Genomic DNA, 17,639 nt, shown 5'->3' with positions numbered 1-17,639 from the left:
GTAATGCGTATAATGTAGGGCACACGCAACTGCATATAACATGGGAAGCACGCAACAACGTGCCATGTGGCGAGCATGCAATTGCATCTAACGTGGGAAGCATGCGGCTTCATAACATGCCGGAGCATGCAATTTGAATACATTTTTCATGAGCTGCGCATTTAATAAAGACGAGAGCCTTGCAAGGAGCAGTTAACGATATGATTGCATCTGCCTCAAAACATTTTGCAGGAGATGCATTCGTAAAGCCTTCATGACGGTTATCTCCTTTGCAGTACTGCATGAGGGCTTTAGACTCTCAAAGAAACGAAATAGTAATTTAAAGAGAATGCTCCATATTTGAAGGTATGGAAGCAAGCATAAGGATGATGAAATAAGAGCTCGCTTATAACCACTGGCATAATGTAACATGGAAAACTGCTCTAGACACAACAATTTCTCTATTTAGGAAATATGCTCCTCAGTACGTGATTGCTTGATTGCGTCATAGTACCTTGCACAACACTGAATGAGAGACAACTGACGGCAACTACCTGGACGTACTGGTGGCTGGTGAGGATGATAAACCGTAAGATAGTCCAGCAGGTATATGCCGTGCGGGAGTGTTCAATTATAGCTAAACACACGTTGGAAGCATCGCAATATTTTTTTATAGCTGTCGCCGACGCGTAGACATACGCAACACGCTGCTGCCGATGGCACGGTGTCAGGGGCGTAAATTGTTAATCAGTGGGGGGGGGGGGGGCTTCACCTCCCCCCTTGACTTGGGCTCCAGCCCCCAATTTTAAGATAAAAGTGAACCAAATCTGTAGAGAAGTCTGTTTGTAGGGGAGTTCTGGGGTAAATTTCACAACTGTTCACGGTTAAGCCCCCCCCCCCCTCCCCAGCTCTATCCCCAACTCATTTTGCCAGACTACGCACGTGCACAGCATATCATGGACACTGTGTCTTCCGTTCGGGAGCGCTTCAAGAAAACCGGCGATATTGTAAGTTGACCATGTGCACAGGGATTTTTCCACATCACCGTGTGCGATTTAACTCTGCATGTCCGTCGCTCAGGTCTCCCCTTCGCCCCGTGTGCTAGTTTTAGAAATATTGGCTACTGAGGAGATAACTGCATTTAAGGGACGAGTTCAGAAAAATTGATCGGCGTCGGTGGCGTGTGTAGGGAGGGGGGGGGGGGGGCACTCTGATTTGTTTGAATAGTGATTTTAGTTGGTAACAAGCTTCATTTCCCGCCACAGAAAGTTTGATCAATCGGGAATAGCACGTCATCCTCTGTAGTCTGCCCGTGCTGCATTCTGCCGTTGTTTCTTCCAACTAACGACAGTGATCATCCGGTCAGGCTCACCTCTATTACCCGCTCAGTCGGCCCGCAGCTTTTGTTCATCCGCCTGCTTCTGGCTACTCTCCGGGAAAAGCTTAGCTGTTCAGTGTAGGTGACGTCATCCCTACCATTAGTGACGTCATCTCCGGCGCCGGTGGCGCCACCTCCATCGACTGATCAGCTGAGAGCGTCAGTCGGCCGTCGCCGTTGATGAAGTGCGGTTGGGTTGCGCGAGGGGGAACTGTTGTGAACCGCAAACTAGCAGTTCTTCGACCCGACCTGCGAAACCTCAGGGTCACCACCTAGAAGAGCGTGCTCAGCAAACGAAACGGCACATCTGTGAACGGAAAATCGTGCCGCGATCGTCCAGCGGAGCCAGTTTACTCCGGAATCTCGCTGACCTCGGGGACGCAAGCGTCGAGCCGCACGAGGTGAAACCCTGCCGCGGCGGTGGCGGACTTTCCAGCGTGCCTGCTTGGCTGGATATGAAGCATGCGGACCCAATGGAGGGACACGGCGTGCGAGACGACGACAAGAACTGGGACGTGTGTGACAGGTAGGAGCGGACGTGTGTATGCTGATGATCATGAGCCTGTCATCGGGGATCATATGTCGTAAGGATCGGGCTTTTCATGAGGCCGGGGCCGCCAGGGCCTAGACAAATGCACGAAATGGGCAAGCCCTTATCTGGCAATTGGGACTGCTAACGGCTTTTCAGCTTTCGGGGATAATCTTTGAGGGGATTGAGGGGAGGCGGCACGAGCCTCGGGATGTCAAGGCCATTTCAAAGAAATGCAAATCGCAGTTATGACGGAGATGGAGCCACGTTCGATTTCTCATGGGCTTCTCGCTCTCAGAGGTGCTGTTAAAAAGTAACTTGCGGAGAGGGTCTCCCCAGTGTCGGAGTGTAGAGTTTGGAGTAGTACGACACTTGAGTCGTTCGCTTCAAAGGCGCTCCAATCGTTAAATCCCGAGCGTTTCGTCGCGTTTGCCCGCTGCCAGGGTTATCGGGTGGTACGAGCCGGCGAATGATCTCTGCCCCGTACGTTTGTTTATTATTCTGCCTTGGCTGATTACCGCTCGCAGCCGCAGTAAAGCCGTCCATGTGGCCGAAATCGCATGGCATCTCTTGAGGTTTAAAGACAACACCGAACAGCTCCCCAAACATCCGTGACTTGTGGCTGTCAGAACCCTGGGTATCAGTACCCCAGTACTCCCGAGAATCAACGCGCTGGCACTTACATATAGGCAGAGTGTTACGTCACAAAAGAAGTTGGTCCGGGCGGAAGAACTCACTGAAAGTGGCTCCATAATGCACTTAAAAACGTTTTCGTCCGAATTTGTCCACTCCTCAAGGTTAGAGTTGAGGGAGGTTGAAGTTCACCAACCGAACAGGAAACCCCTGGCCAGTTTCCCAACATAGGGCCTTCGGATGGAATCCTTGAAAGTTTGATCCATCGGCAAAAGCTGATCAGCAGATCAGCAAAAGATCAGCAAGACCTAAACGCTGTGAAAGGCTGTTTGGCCTCCGTCGCTGAGGGGCTTAATGGCCGTTGGTAATGTAATAATAAACATGCTGTGTGTTGTGATGCCGCTGGCAAGGCTGGTACGGTCAGCAGTAGACACAATGCAGAGGCTCGGGAACTGGGGCGGACAGATGAGGGGGTGAGGCTGACCCCCCAACGTACCGAAAATGCAGCCCCGTGTGCGTTAAATTGGAGAATCCTCGTTTCCCCGGATGCAATGTCAAATAAGCAAGCTCGCAGGTAAAACGTTGCCCACGGCCAACATACGTGCCGGCTACCAACGGAGAACATATAACGCAATCACGAAGACCTTGGTCGTTCTAGCAGCATGAAGAATCGACATGCGGGCGGTCTTAGTTTTCGGAAGGACACTGGGTGATATATATCACTCAGTGTCCTTATATGTCATATATCACTCAGTGTCCACTCAGTGATATATACACTGGGTGACATCACTCCAGACACTGAGTGATAACACGTTCAATTCCAACCCTACTCAACCCAATTAAGAACAATACAAATATTTGTGTTTTGCTGCCCTGCTGTACAACATCCGCAGCAACGCCGCGATTTGCGTCATTCCATCACACATAAACGGATGTGTCACAGCAGTCCGGCACGCTGACGCCGCGCAGCTGGTCGTTACAGCGCCCCGCGTCGGATGAGCGGAGGTGCAGCAGTCACCGGGGTCAGCGCTGGACGTAGCGTGCACGTGGTGTTTGCAGCCTGGGATGATGGCATGCCAGCAAAACCGAGATGTTGTTGTATAGCGACCGTCCACAGCTGAGCCAAAGCCGAGAGCATCCGTCCGTAGTGTTCATGGAATCAGGTGTGGCAGCGTTGAGAAGCCATGTGAAACCCCTGGATTGTTACGGGCCCTCCCCTGTCATGCAGCTGTCACATAGATCAGGTGGTAAACAAATGCACGGCATGCACGCTATTGTGTCCAAGTTTATGTCAGTGAAAGTCGTTCGAACACGTCAAAACTGTGAAAAGTCTTCAGCTCCGCTGCCAGGGTCATCACGGGCCAACAAAATATGATCGCACATCGGATGTGCACGATCAGTTCGCCTGGCTGTCTGCACATGAGTTTACTTCTGACTCTGATCTCCGCCTGATGCACAGCGTTCTGGTCGCTGGAAAGCCTGTCGTGCTTCGCTCTGCGCCAATGCACAATCGTGAGCGCGCGGCCCGAAACACAAGGCAGTCGCACCATCCGAACCTGCCCCGCGTGAAAAACCGCCATGGAAAGAGACCATATATGTATCGCACGGTGCAGCAGTACAACGAGGAAGCCATTACTCAAGGTGCAACGTCCCAAAGCGTCAGCTCAAAGCTATGATTCGCAACATAATTCGACAATCTTTGCCTTCTCAGTAGGCATGCGTTGTGAGTAGTGTGTCGGTGGGGTGGTTGGTATGATGGTATAGTGGTTTTAGTAGCATACGACGTGTGCCTTTCGACTATGTAAGTTGACGAGGGTCTGATAATTTTTGTTGTGGATTGACCCAACTAGGTGCCATACAATTTTGCGTTTCAGCAGCCGGCTCAAAGCACCTGCCTTGTGATCCAGCTCTCGATGAGGGGTACGTTTCGGCCTGCCGCTACGTAACGTTTGTTTCTGTTCGATTTAGGCGCGGCACGTTTTGCCCCGAGTTCGTGTGCGATGCGCCAAGGCTTTCGTTGTGATCTGAAGCGCGGTACCGTTACGACGGTGGAAGGCGAATCACTAACCGGAATATCAGGCGAGGCACGTGGTTAGTTGGCATGAAAAGTAAAAGCTTGCACCTCATATGGCTTGCAAAGCAAGTCGATGCCAGTGAGCGACGCTGGCAAAGCTAGGTTTGGAGTCTCTTAAAATGAATTCGGGAAGGTTATATGCTACGCTTTTGGAACATATTTTTCTGTTCGCATTATGTCTTGGACGGTTTGATTCTCGCAATGGCGCTGTTGACTCATTAGGGGGGTAGGGGTAGGGGTGGGGGGCAACAACGCTCAACCAATGCCTTCGCTCGTAACTTGCTGGCTATATCAACATATGTAGTGAGCACACTGCTGATGCCAGTGTGAAGAGAACCTTATCTCTAAACACCAACCGTTCTCACCCTTTCACATTTCGACGAATTGCACGCATCATTTATGCGCGTCGCAGTGCGCGTGTGGCACACTTCTGTGTCGACATTCGACAAGCCCTACAACCCTCCAACTCGTGGGAGAGACTCGCTCAGGTCGAACCCCGGTCACTGGGTCATGCTCGCGCCTCGCTTGGTAAATGTGTCCTTTCCCATGGCGAACGTAGCCCGACTCGGCCTCTGAATGGCTCTCTATTGAGGGGGATGACGGTCAGATTGTAAATAACGGTATGGCTCGGTCCCGAGAGGGCGGTTCGTGTCCGTCCGTGGGCCAGGCAGTGCGTCCACGCCGACGGGCGCGACAAGACGTGGACAGGCGCGTCCGGTCTCCAAGAGGGCTGCTTGACACCCTTCGTGGTGGGGGGGGGGGGGGGGGGAGCGGCGAGCCCCCAGTTATTGGATATTTTATTTACGCCTATCACAATGCTTGGTAGGAATGGTCTAAAAAAGTTAGATACTGCTCTTAAAGCCCCCCCCGAAATGTTTTTGGGACGTTGTGCGCCTGCATGTCTCATTTTTTTCATGGCATTTTACCAAGCTGAGCCTGGAGCCTTGAGATGTATCGATGTTCGAGGCGTTGACGTCAATGGCATTCACATGCTTCGCGACTAAGGGCCCATCCGTCAAGTCATTGTGTCCCGATGTGGTGAAACCAATCGTGTTATCACAAGGAAAGCGTTTGCAGCCATTGACCAGTTGTGTTTTGAGTTGACCATGGGAATATTCGGCGTTTATGCTAGCCGGTTCCAAGCCTGCGGCAAATTCACTCTATACTTAACGTCAGGCCTAGTAACGACAGTAAACCTAGTAGACAGTCAAACCTAGTAACGACTTGGGCTCTCCTCGCAGCATAATCCCAACAGCGTGCTGCTGTCTTATTCTACTCCGGACCGTATTCCCTAAGTTAACAGGAGCTTAATGTTACGGACACGCACAGTTTACTTTATATCTGAAGCAAGATGCACAGGTGGATCTCGCATGTCCGTGTCTGGCATCTCCACCTTTGATGCCAGTGTCGTACTCGCCTCTTGGACAGGGCTGACCTAAAATATCCGTCCTCCGGCCCCGCGAGCACGCGGGCGCGTCGAACCGCCCCGGGCGCCTGGCATTGTAAACCACGCGAAGCGGGTCACCGTTAAAACCCAGATACCGGGTCGATAAAACGCGTTCCCACTCGGCTGGACAATCGAGCGGCCACTGGACGAACGCGCCCGCTCGGCGAACGCGTCCGCTCGACGAACGCGCCCACGGCGGGCATAAACAGGACAAGCATCCTCAGAACTACAAAGGCGTCAAAGTACCGCGAGAACCGCCTCATGCGCCGACCCGAATCATCACCAGAGCCACATTGACGTCATGGTTGTTGTCATGGTAACGCCATGGACGCAAGTTGGCCGACCAACGTTTATCGACCAGTGTGTAAGGGTTTCGATGTATGGTTGGGTTGATTTATAAAAAGACTGCGCGTCTCGTGGTAATGCTTTACGAAATGTCTTGACGGCATATCAATTATTTTCCGGTGATGCATGAAACGCAAAAAATTATAGGAATATTTGGCACACCCACTTTTTAGGACGTTTCACAGTTTGTATTGAACGGAGTTCGTTCGGGTCACTTTATCTTATCGGCTGCTCCCGATAGTCGCCGGGCGGCCTTGCAGCGTGCGCTTCATCACGGATTTAAGAAGAGAGCGGACACCATCGGGGGGTTTGCTGACGACGCGGCCCGATAACGAGTACCCACCGACCGGAGTGATCGTTTTTCAACAGCACCCGCTGATCCTCGCGTTCACGTCATGCCAGCAACAGAAGCGGCATTGGTGGCACGTCGACAATGCGGTGTTTTTGGCGTTTGGTTGTGGTGTACAGTCGAGGTCATCAGGTCATCACGTGCTGACGGGTATAGCGAATGCTGGATAGCGCGCAGCTGGCTAGGATGCCTAACCCGTGATTTGCGTTGGGCTCAGATATATGTGACAACCCCAATCGTTAAGCTGCCTTCCTAACGTGTGTCTTATATAATCCTATTCAAGCTACGGGCCGCTGGTGTTAAAGGGATAAACTTATGCCCGTTTCTTGTTTCAGAATGCCGAGAACGCTTAAATATCTCTTTTTAGGTTGGGGTGTCCGGCAGAAAAGACACAGGCACACACAATACATACTCACAAACCAGCACATTTCTTCCCAAAACAGATACGAAATTGCATCATAAATTGACGCTGCCAACTGAAACGATCCGTTTTTCGATATGGGACGAAATGTCAAGTACGTTGAACGTATTAAAAGATGAGGGATCTGTAGAGATTTCAGAAAGAGGTCAGCTACTGGATCCCAGCATAGGCTTGTCGTTCAGGCCACAGTTCAGTTTTATCCGCAGGATCGGCTACAGCCTGGACCGTGGAAGGCAATGGACCACATAAAGCTCAATTACGGCCTAGACAAGATAATCCAACCCACGACACGGGCATGATTCACCGTGAACCGTGTGTCACAGGAAGAGGACTTAAGGTGTGTCTATTCTTGAAAGAAGTTGGGCTGAATGTTTTCCAGAGGAGGCTTCGCGATCAGAGCTTCTTGTTACGGACGGCGTGTTGCGAAAATCCCTGGCTATCAGTGCAGTACACTGCCACTTCAACGGACAAGCTTGCCGACAGATTGGACGCGTCACGCAATGGCGCGCCGCAGCTGCCGCCCCCGTCTCAGGGCTGAGACGAGGGCGTGCATGGACATGGGCACGGGCATGGGCATGGCAGCTATCAATGGAACGTCGAAACTGAGCGGCTTGAACACGGCCTCCGGGCCTCCGGCTCACATGCCTGCCACGCATTGGTCAGAATGTGCAACGCTCTACTGGCCGAACTATTATGACGTCACGGCCCCGGGCTGGAATCCTAGAGAGCGAGACGAATCTACTCGGCTCGATCACGATCAGTTTACATCTCGATCATCTTTACATCTCGGTCATCTCGATCATCTGGTAACTAGCCAGAGCGCGGCCGCCGAGCATGGCGCGAACGTGTTATACCACCGCGCGCCACAAAAAGCCCTCTCCGTAGTCCGCAACCCTGACAAACCCGAAGTACACATTGTATTCAGCGCACGTACACCGCATGTGCCTCGTTACACCTGTGTTCGCAATCATTGAACACGCATCCCACCGCCCGTCAGCTGGGTTCAAGGCCGATGGCTGATTGAGCGCCTCTGTGATCCCGTAATTAGCGTGCCGCGTCGGCACAGCGCGCACGGATTCGGCGGCCGCGAAGGGCGGCGATGCGCGTGGCCCCGTTTCTGCTGAACGGAGGTGCTTTTTGCGGCCGGTCACGTGCGGTGACGCTGCGGATTTTGCTGCTCATCCGCGTCGTGCGCTGTGTGCTGGTTGCGTTCGGGGCCGCGAACTGGTCAGGGGGTCGTGGCATAGGCGGGCCCAGATGCGGAGAATGGAAGGTCACTTGCTTTGTGCATTGATGGTTTCTTGCTGTTATCTGTTTTTGCTGTGCTGTTGAGTTGAAATTTTGAATTTAAACTGCGGGAAAACCTAGAACTGTGACGTTTTAAGGTCACATGTTTGTCATGGGCGTATGTGCGATTTCCTTCAGGAGGGATACAATCACAACTTATCATGTAATGGCACGGAACACAACCCAAGTTTTCCCGAAAGTGTATCAGCTATGCACACAAAATCAGGAGGAAAGCACGCGCGTTTCCTGCCCCCCCCCCCCCCCCCCCCGAGGGACAGTATGTATAGCTCCGATTACTTCGTCTGTCAGCGCCAGTGCGTCATTTGTTTCGGAGTGCGCATTATTGTGAATTGCGCGTAAAGCAAGTATTGATCGGCCTAACGCATATCTTATCAAGTTCTCCAAGTGCTCTAGCCCCACACCGAAAGTCGAGGAGGGATGACGGGGCAAACTACGGGAGCGCTTGGACGTAGACATGTCTCAGGATGTGTGTTTGTGTGTGCGTTTGGGTCCGGGGGGGGGGGGGGCTGTAGAATTGGGGTGCCGATTTTTTCTATGCATCGCCTTATGGTAATTGTTAAACATTTCAGGAAATGGGACATTCCCTTCCCCGTCGTGTTTCTACGCGAATGCGAGGATGAACAGTCGGTGGCCCCCAGCCCCTCCCCATCTGTATTCGGGGTTGGGCATTCTCCCCTTTAGCTTCATTACTGGTGAGACAAGAGTCGTGGCAAACAGTGTTGGATGAAAGGGCGGACGAGGGTCCGTTCCGCCTACTCCTTGCACGTTATGACACTGTCATGGCTCCCCCAGTTTGCTTGATGTGTGAGAACACGAGTTGATGGACTTGGAACCGGTCCCATGAGGCAACTGTGTAGTCTCATAAAATGAGTTGAGGGGGAGGGGAAGGCTGAGGAATGTAAAACCACGGAACACATTCCCAAAATGCACAAACAAATTAGTTTTCCATGTATTCGGTCCACTTTCCTCCCAAACTTTGGCGGGTAGGAACCCAAGGTGGCGCTATGGGGGGGGGGGGGGGGACGGTCGATCCCCCTACTGAATAGGAAATGACATCCCAGCTGCGAGAACAAAACACGAATTGTTTTTCCGAGCGTCGCGCTGTCGCCGCCGTCGTTCCTCTTCCTCCCAAAACCAAAGTGCGGTTTACTGGAACACTTGTTCGGATGGAGCAAGATGTAGGGCGAGCATGCCTGTAACTGCGTCGTTCCGTCGTGTTTCGCTTCGTAACGCTTAAACTCTAGTGGTTAACCGCCACGCCACGCTGCTGAGAGATGTGCGAAGCATCCCCCTTCTCACTTCGTGGCCCAGAAGCTGCTGCGAACCGGGCTAGGTTTCGTGGCCGACAGACCCCGTTTGTTAAGCTGCGTATAATTGGAGAGCGAAACAGATTCGCCGCTTCTGATTGGACAAAATGCGGTCGTTGAGACACTGGCCGCTCGGTCTTTGCGTTTGTGACGGTCCACTGAGCTGGGCCAAATTCCTTCTCTTGGAATCTGGATCGGCCAAGACGGTGGTTCTTAGATAAGGCGTTCGGTGGAATACCGCATGAAGGTGCATTTAGGATGAGAAACCCTACCAAGGAAAGGTCGCGGCGAAGCCCCTCACCACACCACTCCCGGTAGCGCACTGTCAGCGCAGCGCCAGATGTCAGCTAGTGCCGAACAGGCTCACGTGCTGTAAACAGGCGTGGTACTTCCGATTTAGCATCCAGCAACAGCCATCCAGGGGTGTTCCTGAACGTTTTTTGCTTGCCGCTTCAGCCTGACATTATCGTGGCCTGCTGCCAGTTGACCGTTACTATGTGCCAAATATTGAGTGAAGTTTCTGGGTCGTGAACCCTCACAGCCTGCCAAAGTTATGGACAGGTAGCTGTCCTTGTGAGCTGATGTACTGAAAATAATCGACTCGCAACGTCCCAATTTATTTCAGCATCCAGTGCAACCGGAACCTCCTGGCATGTTAAACGTCAACTAATTTCACTAACTTACTGTGCCAAATAACCAGCAGCGCGGGACCTTAATTGCTTATGTGGGGGTTAGCCCGTCAGCCTATACCGATTGAGATGCGTGAGGGACGACAAACCGTACAGTGACAGTGGCATTCGCAAGTCGCATTTGGTTGCAAGTTGCATGTCCTGAGCTGTGGACACAATGGTACGGAGTGTTCTGTATAAGCCGCGACGTGTTTACGGGCGCGCATTGCGCCTGGACTTCTTCCTGCCAAGACGAAATTCCAACACTGGATTCACTTTTATGCATACTATGTGCCATAAGCTGCACACTATGCATGCTATGGTGCGCGCTATGCACACTGTGGTTATTTCTGCACTTATCCTCGACGCTGGATCAGCGAGGCGATCTGAATCCCAGCATGCATAAACACATCATTTTGTTTTACGAATTTTAATTCGACCGTGGTTTGTGTGCGTGAATTGTTAAATATTCCAACAGATTAACGGCGCAGGGCATCCCGGGGCGATGGAAGCATCGACACCATCCCCAAACCGTAACCTTCGTCATTGATTAGTGAGAACGTACTCGTCATTTAGACACCAAGAGGAAGTTCATTTTGACACCAGTAGGCTCATGAGTCCCTCGCCTTGTCATCATTGCAGCACACATGACGCCCCTCCGCAACGAGTCTGTTTACGCTCCTGCCTACAAGGCACGCACGCACCAGCTAGCATTGACCTCACAATCCGAGCGCGTCACCCCACCTCTGAACCCGACGTCGGGAGCGCGACACCTGTCGGCACGTTGCCACGCGCTAATTACGTGATCAGCGCGGCGCGCGCCGCGGGATCCCTACTTCTCGAAGTGTGTCTGTTGTGACGGACGTCGGGCGGTGCGCGGCGCCCGCCCGACCCCGCCTGACCTCTGGCGTTGACCCCGCCGACCCGTCCGTCTGGCGGCGCGTCTGATGATCGGTTGCGGGCCGGCCGGCGGCGGCGGCTCCCCTGACGACTGACCCCGCTTCGATGGATGATTGGTGGGGAGAGGGAGGGCTAGGGCCTGGCGAACGGCTTGGCAACCGCTGCCTTGCACCTTGTGATAACATTGGACGCCCGGCCCCAGGGGCGCGGGAGCCGGGCATGTTGGGCCTCTCAGCTTTCTGATAACTTAACATTGGCCCTATGGGCGTTGACAAGACGGAAAAATAACCAAAAATGGCTATCGCCCCCCCCCCCCCCCCAACTAAGGAGGACTTTCATTGCCTCTGCATGACCTGTTCATGCAAAGCCTGCAACCTTGCACGCCTCGCCAAACTAGGATCTCACGGCTGCTGCGAACAGGAGGGAGCAGCGTGCACCCGTGCACCGACACCCCGTCCAGCCCGCTTCGATGTTAACCCCCGAGGGCAAGGGAGACTCGCCATCCAGGATTCACAAAGTGGCGCTTTGTTTCCATCCATGTTTCCTGCACGCTTTTGCACGCGATGCACGGTTTTCACGTTTTGGTATTCAAAATTCCATTTTCAAATCATCTTGCCCCCCATATTTCAGGTTGACCTCTGCGATGCTTCTTTTGCCCCCCCCCCCCCGCACAAACGTGGTTACATCCATGCCAGCCTGAGCGCCCACGGGGCCTCGAAGTAGACTGACTAAGAGGCTTTAATAACCTTCCCTCACAGAAACGGCATAAGCCGCACTGGGTTGGTCTGGCCTTTCCCGGCGCTTAGTTTCGGGGAGCTCGGTTACGACAACCTCAGCAGAGGCGCATCAACCATCTGCTCTGGAACGAAGGCGTTCGGTGATCTTGTGACCTCAGTTTCGGAGGGTCCGTGAACGGAACTTTGAACAGGTAACGTTTTGTCTGAAAATGTGTGCGCACTGACACATATTTCGCCGGCGGGGGGGGGGGGAGGGGATGAACTGCTCTTGTAGGGTGTGGGAAATGGGGAAATGGAAAAAGTCCCCATTTAGGAAATGGGGAAACGCACTGCTCTTGTAGGATTTTTATGTGTGTTTCGTGTGGTTTTGAGCAACGTTTAGCCATATTCCATCGTGTTTTGATTGGGATTGATTTGATTAATTGCGATGATTGCGATTGCATCCCACCTCACAGCGTTGCGCTCTTAAAAATATATCCTGCGTTTGACCCCGCGTAGGTGCATCGGCTTGCCAAACATCTGGAAACCATGGAAATATTGGCCTGTGTTGTAAACGCCGCAAGTAACCTCTGCTCGCCATTTCGCTCCTATTGGTAGCAGCATCAGCTGTCAACATAGGTAGCGTAAGTTAATTACCCCGCTTTGTCGCACGGCCAGCTGATGGCCGAGAGCTGTGCCATGTCTTGTCTCTTTCTCTCTCGAGTTAATCAACCACGCAAACGTCCGGATCTGGCCGTGCGGGGCCGGCCTTGCCAGCTCGCCTTGTTTGTGGCCGGGTCCGCTCTCCGGCTGCAGTCCGTGTGTCGGCAAGGTCGCCAGCTGCCGTCCGTGTGTCGGTAAGATCGCCAGCTGCCGTCCGTGTGTCGGTAAGGTCACTGGCTGCCGTCCGTGTGTTGGCTAGGTCACCGGCTGCCGTCCGTGTGTCGGCTAGGTCACCGGCTGCCGTCCGTGTGTCGGCTAGGTCACCGGCTTGCCGTCCGTGTGTCGGCTAGGTCACTGGCTGCCGTCCGTGTGTCGGCTAGGTCGCCGGCTGCCGCCCGTGTGTCGGTTGGGTCGCCAGCTGCCACTCCCAGCGTGTACAGTGGTGATCAGTTCGTCCAGTAATGGGCGCGACACGACGAGGAAGTGACGCTACACGAGTTGCGGTACGGCGTGTGGCTATCAAACATGAAACTGTTGTAATACATTTTTATGGCTAATCTAAAATTGCATTTTCTTTTCGGTGGCGCCTGCCAATATAACTATATGATTCCCAGCATTTATATAACAGCGCAGGTTTGACCTCTGATCGGCTGTTAAATGCCTGTGATGTTTTCCTTCCTGTTTAGTCTAGGTGCAAATGTGGTGCTGCGTCCATGTCACTTCAAACCTGGGCGATAAGAGAACAGTAGTCACGTGCAGCTTAAGACTCCTCGTGATACGCTGGGGCTGGGCAGTTACATGGAATATGTTTCGCTTCGTCCATATTAAATTCACGAGGCCTTCGTCTTCATCAGTGGCATGCCTTCTACGTATCGGGAGATCACATTACGCCGAGAGGCCGTACAGGTGCTGCGTCTTTGTCCGAAATGAAGTTGCTGCTCGAACGATGCCGTACCAACACGAACGGCATGCACTGGTGGTGGTAACATATCCGCTCACACCCAAAGTACGGACCTGACGAATGGTTTTGAGAGAAAGCGGCGCAGGCCAAAGCAGAAGCATTCCAATCACGTGAATCGTGCGCGCCTATCCCGTCTCTGTCCAATGCGCAACCGCCTTTCATTCTGCCGGTTTCTCCGCACCGCATGTGTTCGTCGCGTGCCGAGAGAGTTGTCTACATTCATACCGGTAGTTGTTGCGTGCTTCAACTAAACCGACGACAGGGCTTCGAGCCAACTGGATGCAGGTTGTAGTATGAACTATATATTCCTATCCCGTTAGGCGTGGGGCTGTTGGCATATTGGTGCCGTCGTATCATTAAATTTCCAGGCATGGCATTTCGTAACTTTCACGTTAAGCTGGTGTGAGCTGGCCGTATCGAACTATGCTTCCATTGGCCTTGATTGATTTGCTGATGGAACCCTTTTGTGCAGAAAAATGGAATCAAATCCCACTTGTGGTAATCTGATAACAAAGGCAACCCTGAGATTCTGATCTCACTCACGGCCTGAGTCCAGTAATAATTGCTTTGGACGGCGTGATCCGGAGCTTAGCAGCGGATCCTATACCACGTACTCCGACTCTGCAATTACGGAATCAAACCACGCACCGGGCCGGCGCCGCAGGTATACCGTTCTGATCTCTGCGAATTTTTAGACGGAAAGTTTATCACGCGTCCGAATCGCTATCGAAAGTGTAAAAAACGAGCTGACGTGTCCCTCCTCGCTCTCAGACGAGAAGGAGGGAAGGGATGCGTTGTAACTTATCGTGTGGCCGTGGTACGTGTTTGTCTCAGTGCCCTGCGCACACAACACCTACTGTCCGGCATGTTCTTGGGCCGATGTGACACGTTCTAAAGCTATTCGATTGAAGGACGCATCATGAGCTTAAGCGAACTAGTACAGAAATCACGCGTAGATCCCGCATTTTAATTTAAGAACAGACGTTGGCACGCCCGTCCCGTAAGGCGTGCGCAGGGCTATGTTAAGCACGAGCAAGATTACGTTTTTAGCGGAAATAACATGATACACGACCCGCATTTGTTACAAAACTTTAGTGTGAGCATTTTGATTGGATGGATTTTTGGGATCAGCGCCTTTGTTGAGCCGTGCGTGTGAGGGGAGCCACATCCCACCATCTGAGCGTGAAATAACAGTGAACGGCAGAACTTTGCCCTGAAAGCTCGGCCAATCCAGTCGGTAGCAAACGGCGAGCGCCTAAAGCGACTCGAACCCGCGGCACCATGGATGGGCGAACGGAAGAGAAGGCGGTCCAATAAACTGAGCTATCCGATGAACTGAGCTAGATGAACTGAGCTACTCCGATAAACTGAGCTACTCCGATAAACTGAGCTATCCGATGAACTGAGCTAGATGAACTGAGCTACTTCGATAAACTGAGCTATCCGATGAACTGAGCTAGATGAACTGTGTTACAGACAACTACCCCCACCAATATTTGCTGCGAGTATGACAAATTCATACGGGCTCTTCCACAGTGGCCTGACTCTAAACACAAACCAGCGCCCCCCCCCCCCCCTCACCACTACCACCATGGAGTGGTATGCTCCACCCACACCACAAACAACACCCGTAATACCGCGCCAAGTGCCCGCTGCCCTCGGGGTCTGACCCGTGCACCCCCAGCCGGGGCGGGGCCGTGGGGGCGGGCGACGGCGCGGGCCCGGCCTGACCCGGGCGTGGCCCTCCCGCCCCGCCCGCCCGCTTCCGCTGGACCGTGTCGCGTCACGCGCCCTTGACGTCACGCCACCGGTCGGCCATGTTGGCGCGCGGTCGGCGGCGCCGGGTCACGCGGGGTGCCGATTCGCCGGCGTGACGTCACGAACGCGCCCCGGCAGCGCACCCGGAACCCGCTTCGGCTTTTGGACGCGGCCTTGTCGGGCTGCGCTCGGGTGCAAACCTGCCGGGTGCCCACATTTGCCTGTGCGTGGACACGGAGGGTTCATGCACTGGTGTGCGCGGGCGGCGGGTGCCCGAGGGCGTGGCCTCGTCCTCGGGTCACCGGAGCACTCCTGTGAGCCTCGTCCTCGTCCTCGGGTCCTCGGAGCACTCCTGTGAGCCTCTTCCTCGTCCTCGGATCCTCGGAGCACTCCTGTGAGCATCGAGCCTGCCGAGTCCAGATAGGCCTGCCGTATGCGCGCGTGCTACGGCGACAATCCTGACAGCAAGTGCATGGTTACAGGACTGTGCGGCGAGGGTGTCGAAAATGAAACATTTTCCTTGCATTGCGTCTTTTGCACTAGTTGGGTGCGAACAGGGCACATAGAGGGTATGAAGTGCCGTAGGCACTAGCAAGGACATGCGCCTGCGGTGGAGCATCGAAAATATGAAACGATATCTGCGGCAAGATAAACAGTTCATAAAGACATGCAGCCAGCATCCACGTTACCACTTTCTAAGACCGACGCCGTAGACGTGATGATGAATGTCATGATTATTTGGAGCTGTGACACCCCTGCCCAGTTACCCCGTGCTAAAAAACATCATGCACTTTGCCTGAGACAATATTGTTTTTCATCTAGTATTTGGCCTGGCCTCTGCTCTTCTCTTTCCAGTGGTCTTTCCTGCAATTTCATGGGACGGCTGCAGTTGCCGTGGGAACAATGCTTGATTCCAGTTCAACCTGCTCGTAATCCAGCAGGTAGAACACGTTAGAGATTTTTGGCGATTTGGCTGTAACACCGGCCTGCTCTGTTTTGTGGGCGCTGGTTGTGTCAATCACCGTAGGTATGTAGCATATATTTAAGTTTATTTCTTTATAGTCTCGTGTATTTTGGCAGGCTATTGGACACGCATGTTTCCTCGGGCGCCCTGAATATTTAAACAAAATTTTCAACATTTGTCAGAGCTATAAACGAAACTAAAGCTGGATGTCTTGGGGTGGAATTCGGTCTTCAACACCCGATTGAATTTCATGAGACTTCTCATTAAATGTGGCGTGCACTTATAAACATGAATGCATATTTTCATCCAACCTGAAAGTCCATGTATGTTTTATGTCTCTGCTATTTAATTACCTCCTGTAGTTAGGCTCCTTAAGTAAAAGCATCGCTTCTCGTGTTTGTCGTATCCTCCGTTTATGACACGTTTTGCGGTTTCCTTCGTAACATGGAGAAAACAAGATGAGGGAGGGTAGCCTGCTAGCGTCCTACTTGTTGGACCTGAGCGATGCATCTGAAATATCAGCTCTCTGACTAGTCTGCACAACCTGATGTATGCCAATGAAGCATACTTGCGAACCCTCGCTTTAACCCGTCTCTTACTTGCGCTCTTCCCAAGCATTCATTGAATCCCTGACCTCGGCGGTGTTGCCAGACCACAACGGTGCTCCCTGGTTGCCTGGCGCTGAACTGCCTCGTGACAAAACTGCCCAACCATAGACGTTTGGGTTGACCAGCAGCAACATCACCGTGAAATTCGCGTCCAATCAGTTTCCATTGACCGCCTCTTCATTTGGATATCAGTGATAAGAACAGTGCGCTTCGTTAAGCGGACTTCATATTCGTAGCGGTTCGGGCTTTAGGCGGACTGGAGTGGAATCCGCACTCTCACGCCGTCGTGATGAAGCACACCCAAAGTGGCACTGTTCTGGCCGTTTCTCTCATCCGCTTCCCATACCCTACCGGCTTTGTCACGCCTCTCTGAACAGGCCTAACTCGTGAAGTCAACAGCTGCCAAACGGGCTGGCTGTTCTGGACCAAAGCCGCCCCAAACCTTCTCGACGCGCAGGCTCGGGAGTCGGCATTGGAGTCCCACCAACTGCTGTCTCGCTGCGCTCCCACCGTTGAATTTTTGGACCATATGCTGACCCTCTCGACCCACGGGCGGTCGGCCGCTGGGTGGCGGTGATGAATCGTTTTCGGCTCTTTTCCATGACCGGTAATGATCATCATCTGACCCCAG

The 17,639-nt window shown here is 53.0% G+C and overlaps 1 protein-coding gene across 1 annotated transcript in view; it reads left to right on the top strand.

The window, feature by feature from the left end:
• The first annotated feature begins 1,533 nt into the window (after window positions 1-1,533).
• Window positions 1,534-17,639, top strand: part of jvl (javelin-like) — a 51,490-nt gene continuing 35,384 nt past the window's right edge. The window contains exon 1 of the mRNA XM_037227869.1: window positions 1,534-1,883. Coding sequence (XP_037083764.1) covers window positions 1,813-1,883 — 71 coding nt within the window. The 5' untranslated portion in view covers window positions 1,534-1,812. The remainder of the gene's footprint in view (window positions 1,884-17,639) is intronic.

This window comes from Pollicipes pollicipes, unplaced genomic scaffold (assembly GCF_011947565.3).
Source record: "Pollicipes pollicipes isolate AB1234 unplaced genomic scaffold, Ppol_2.1 Scaffold_6052;HRSCAF=7182_pilon_pilon_pilon, whole genome shotgun sequence".
Taxonomy (NCBI): Eukaryota; Metazoa; Arthropoda; class Thecostraca; order Pollicipedomorpha; family Pollicipedidae; genus Pollicipes; species Pollicipes pollicipes.
This window is presented reverse-complemented; position numbering and strand designations above follow the sequence as displayed.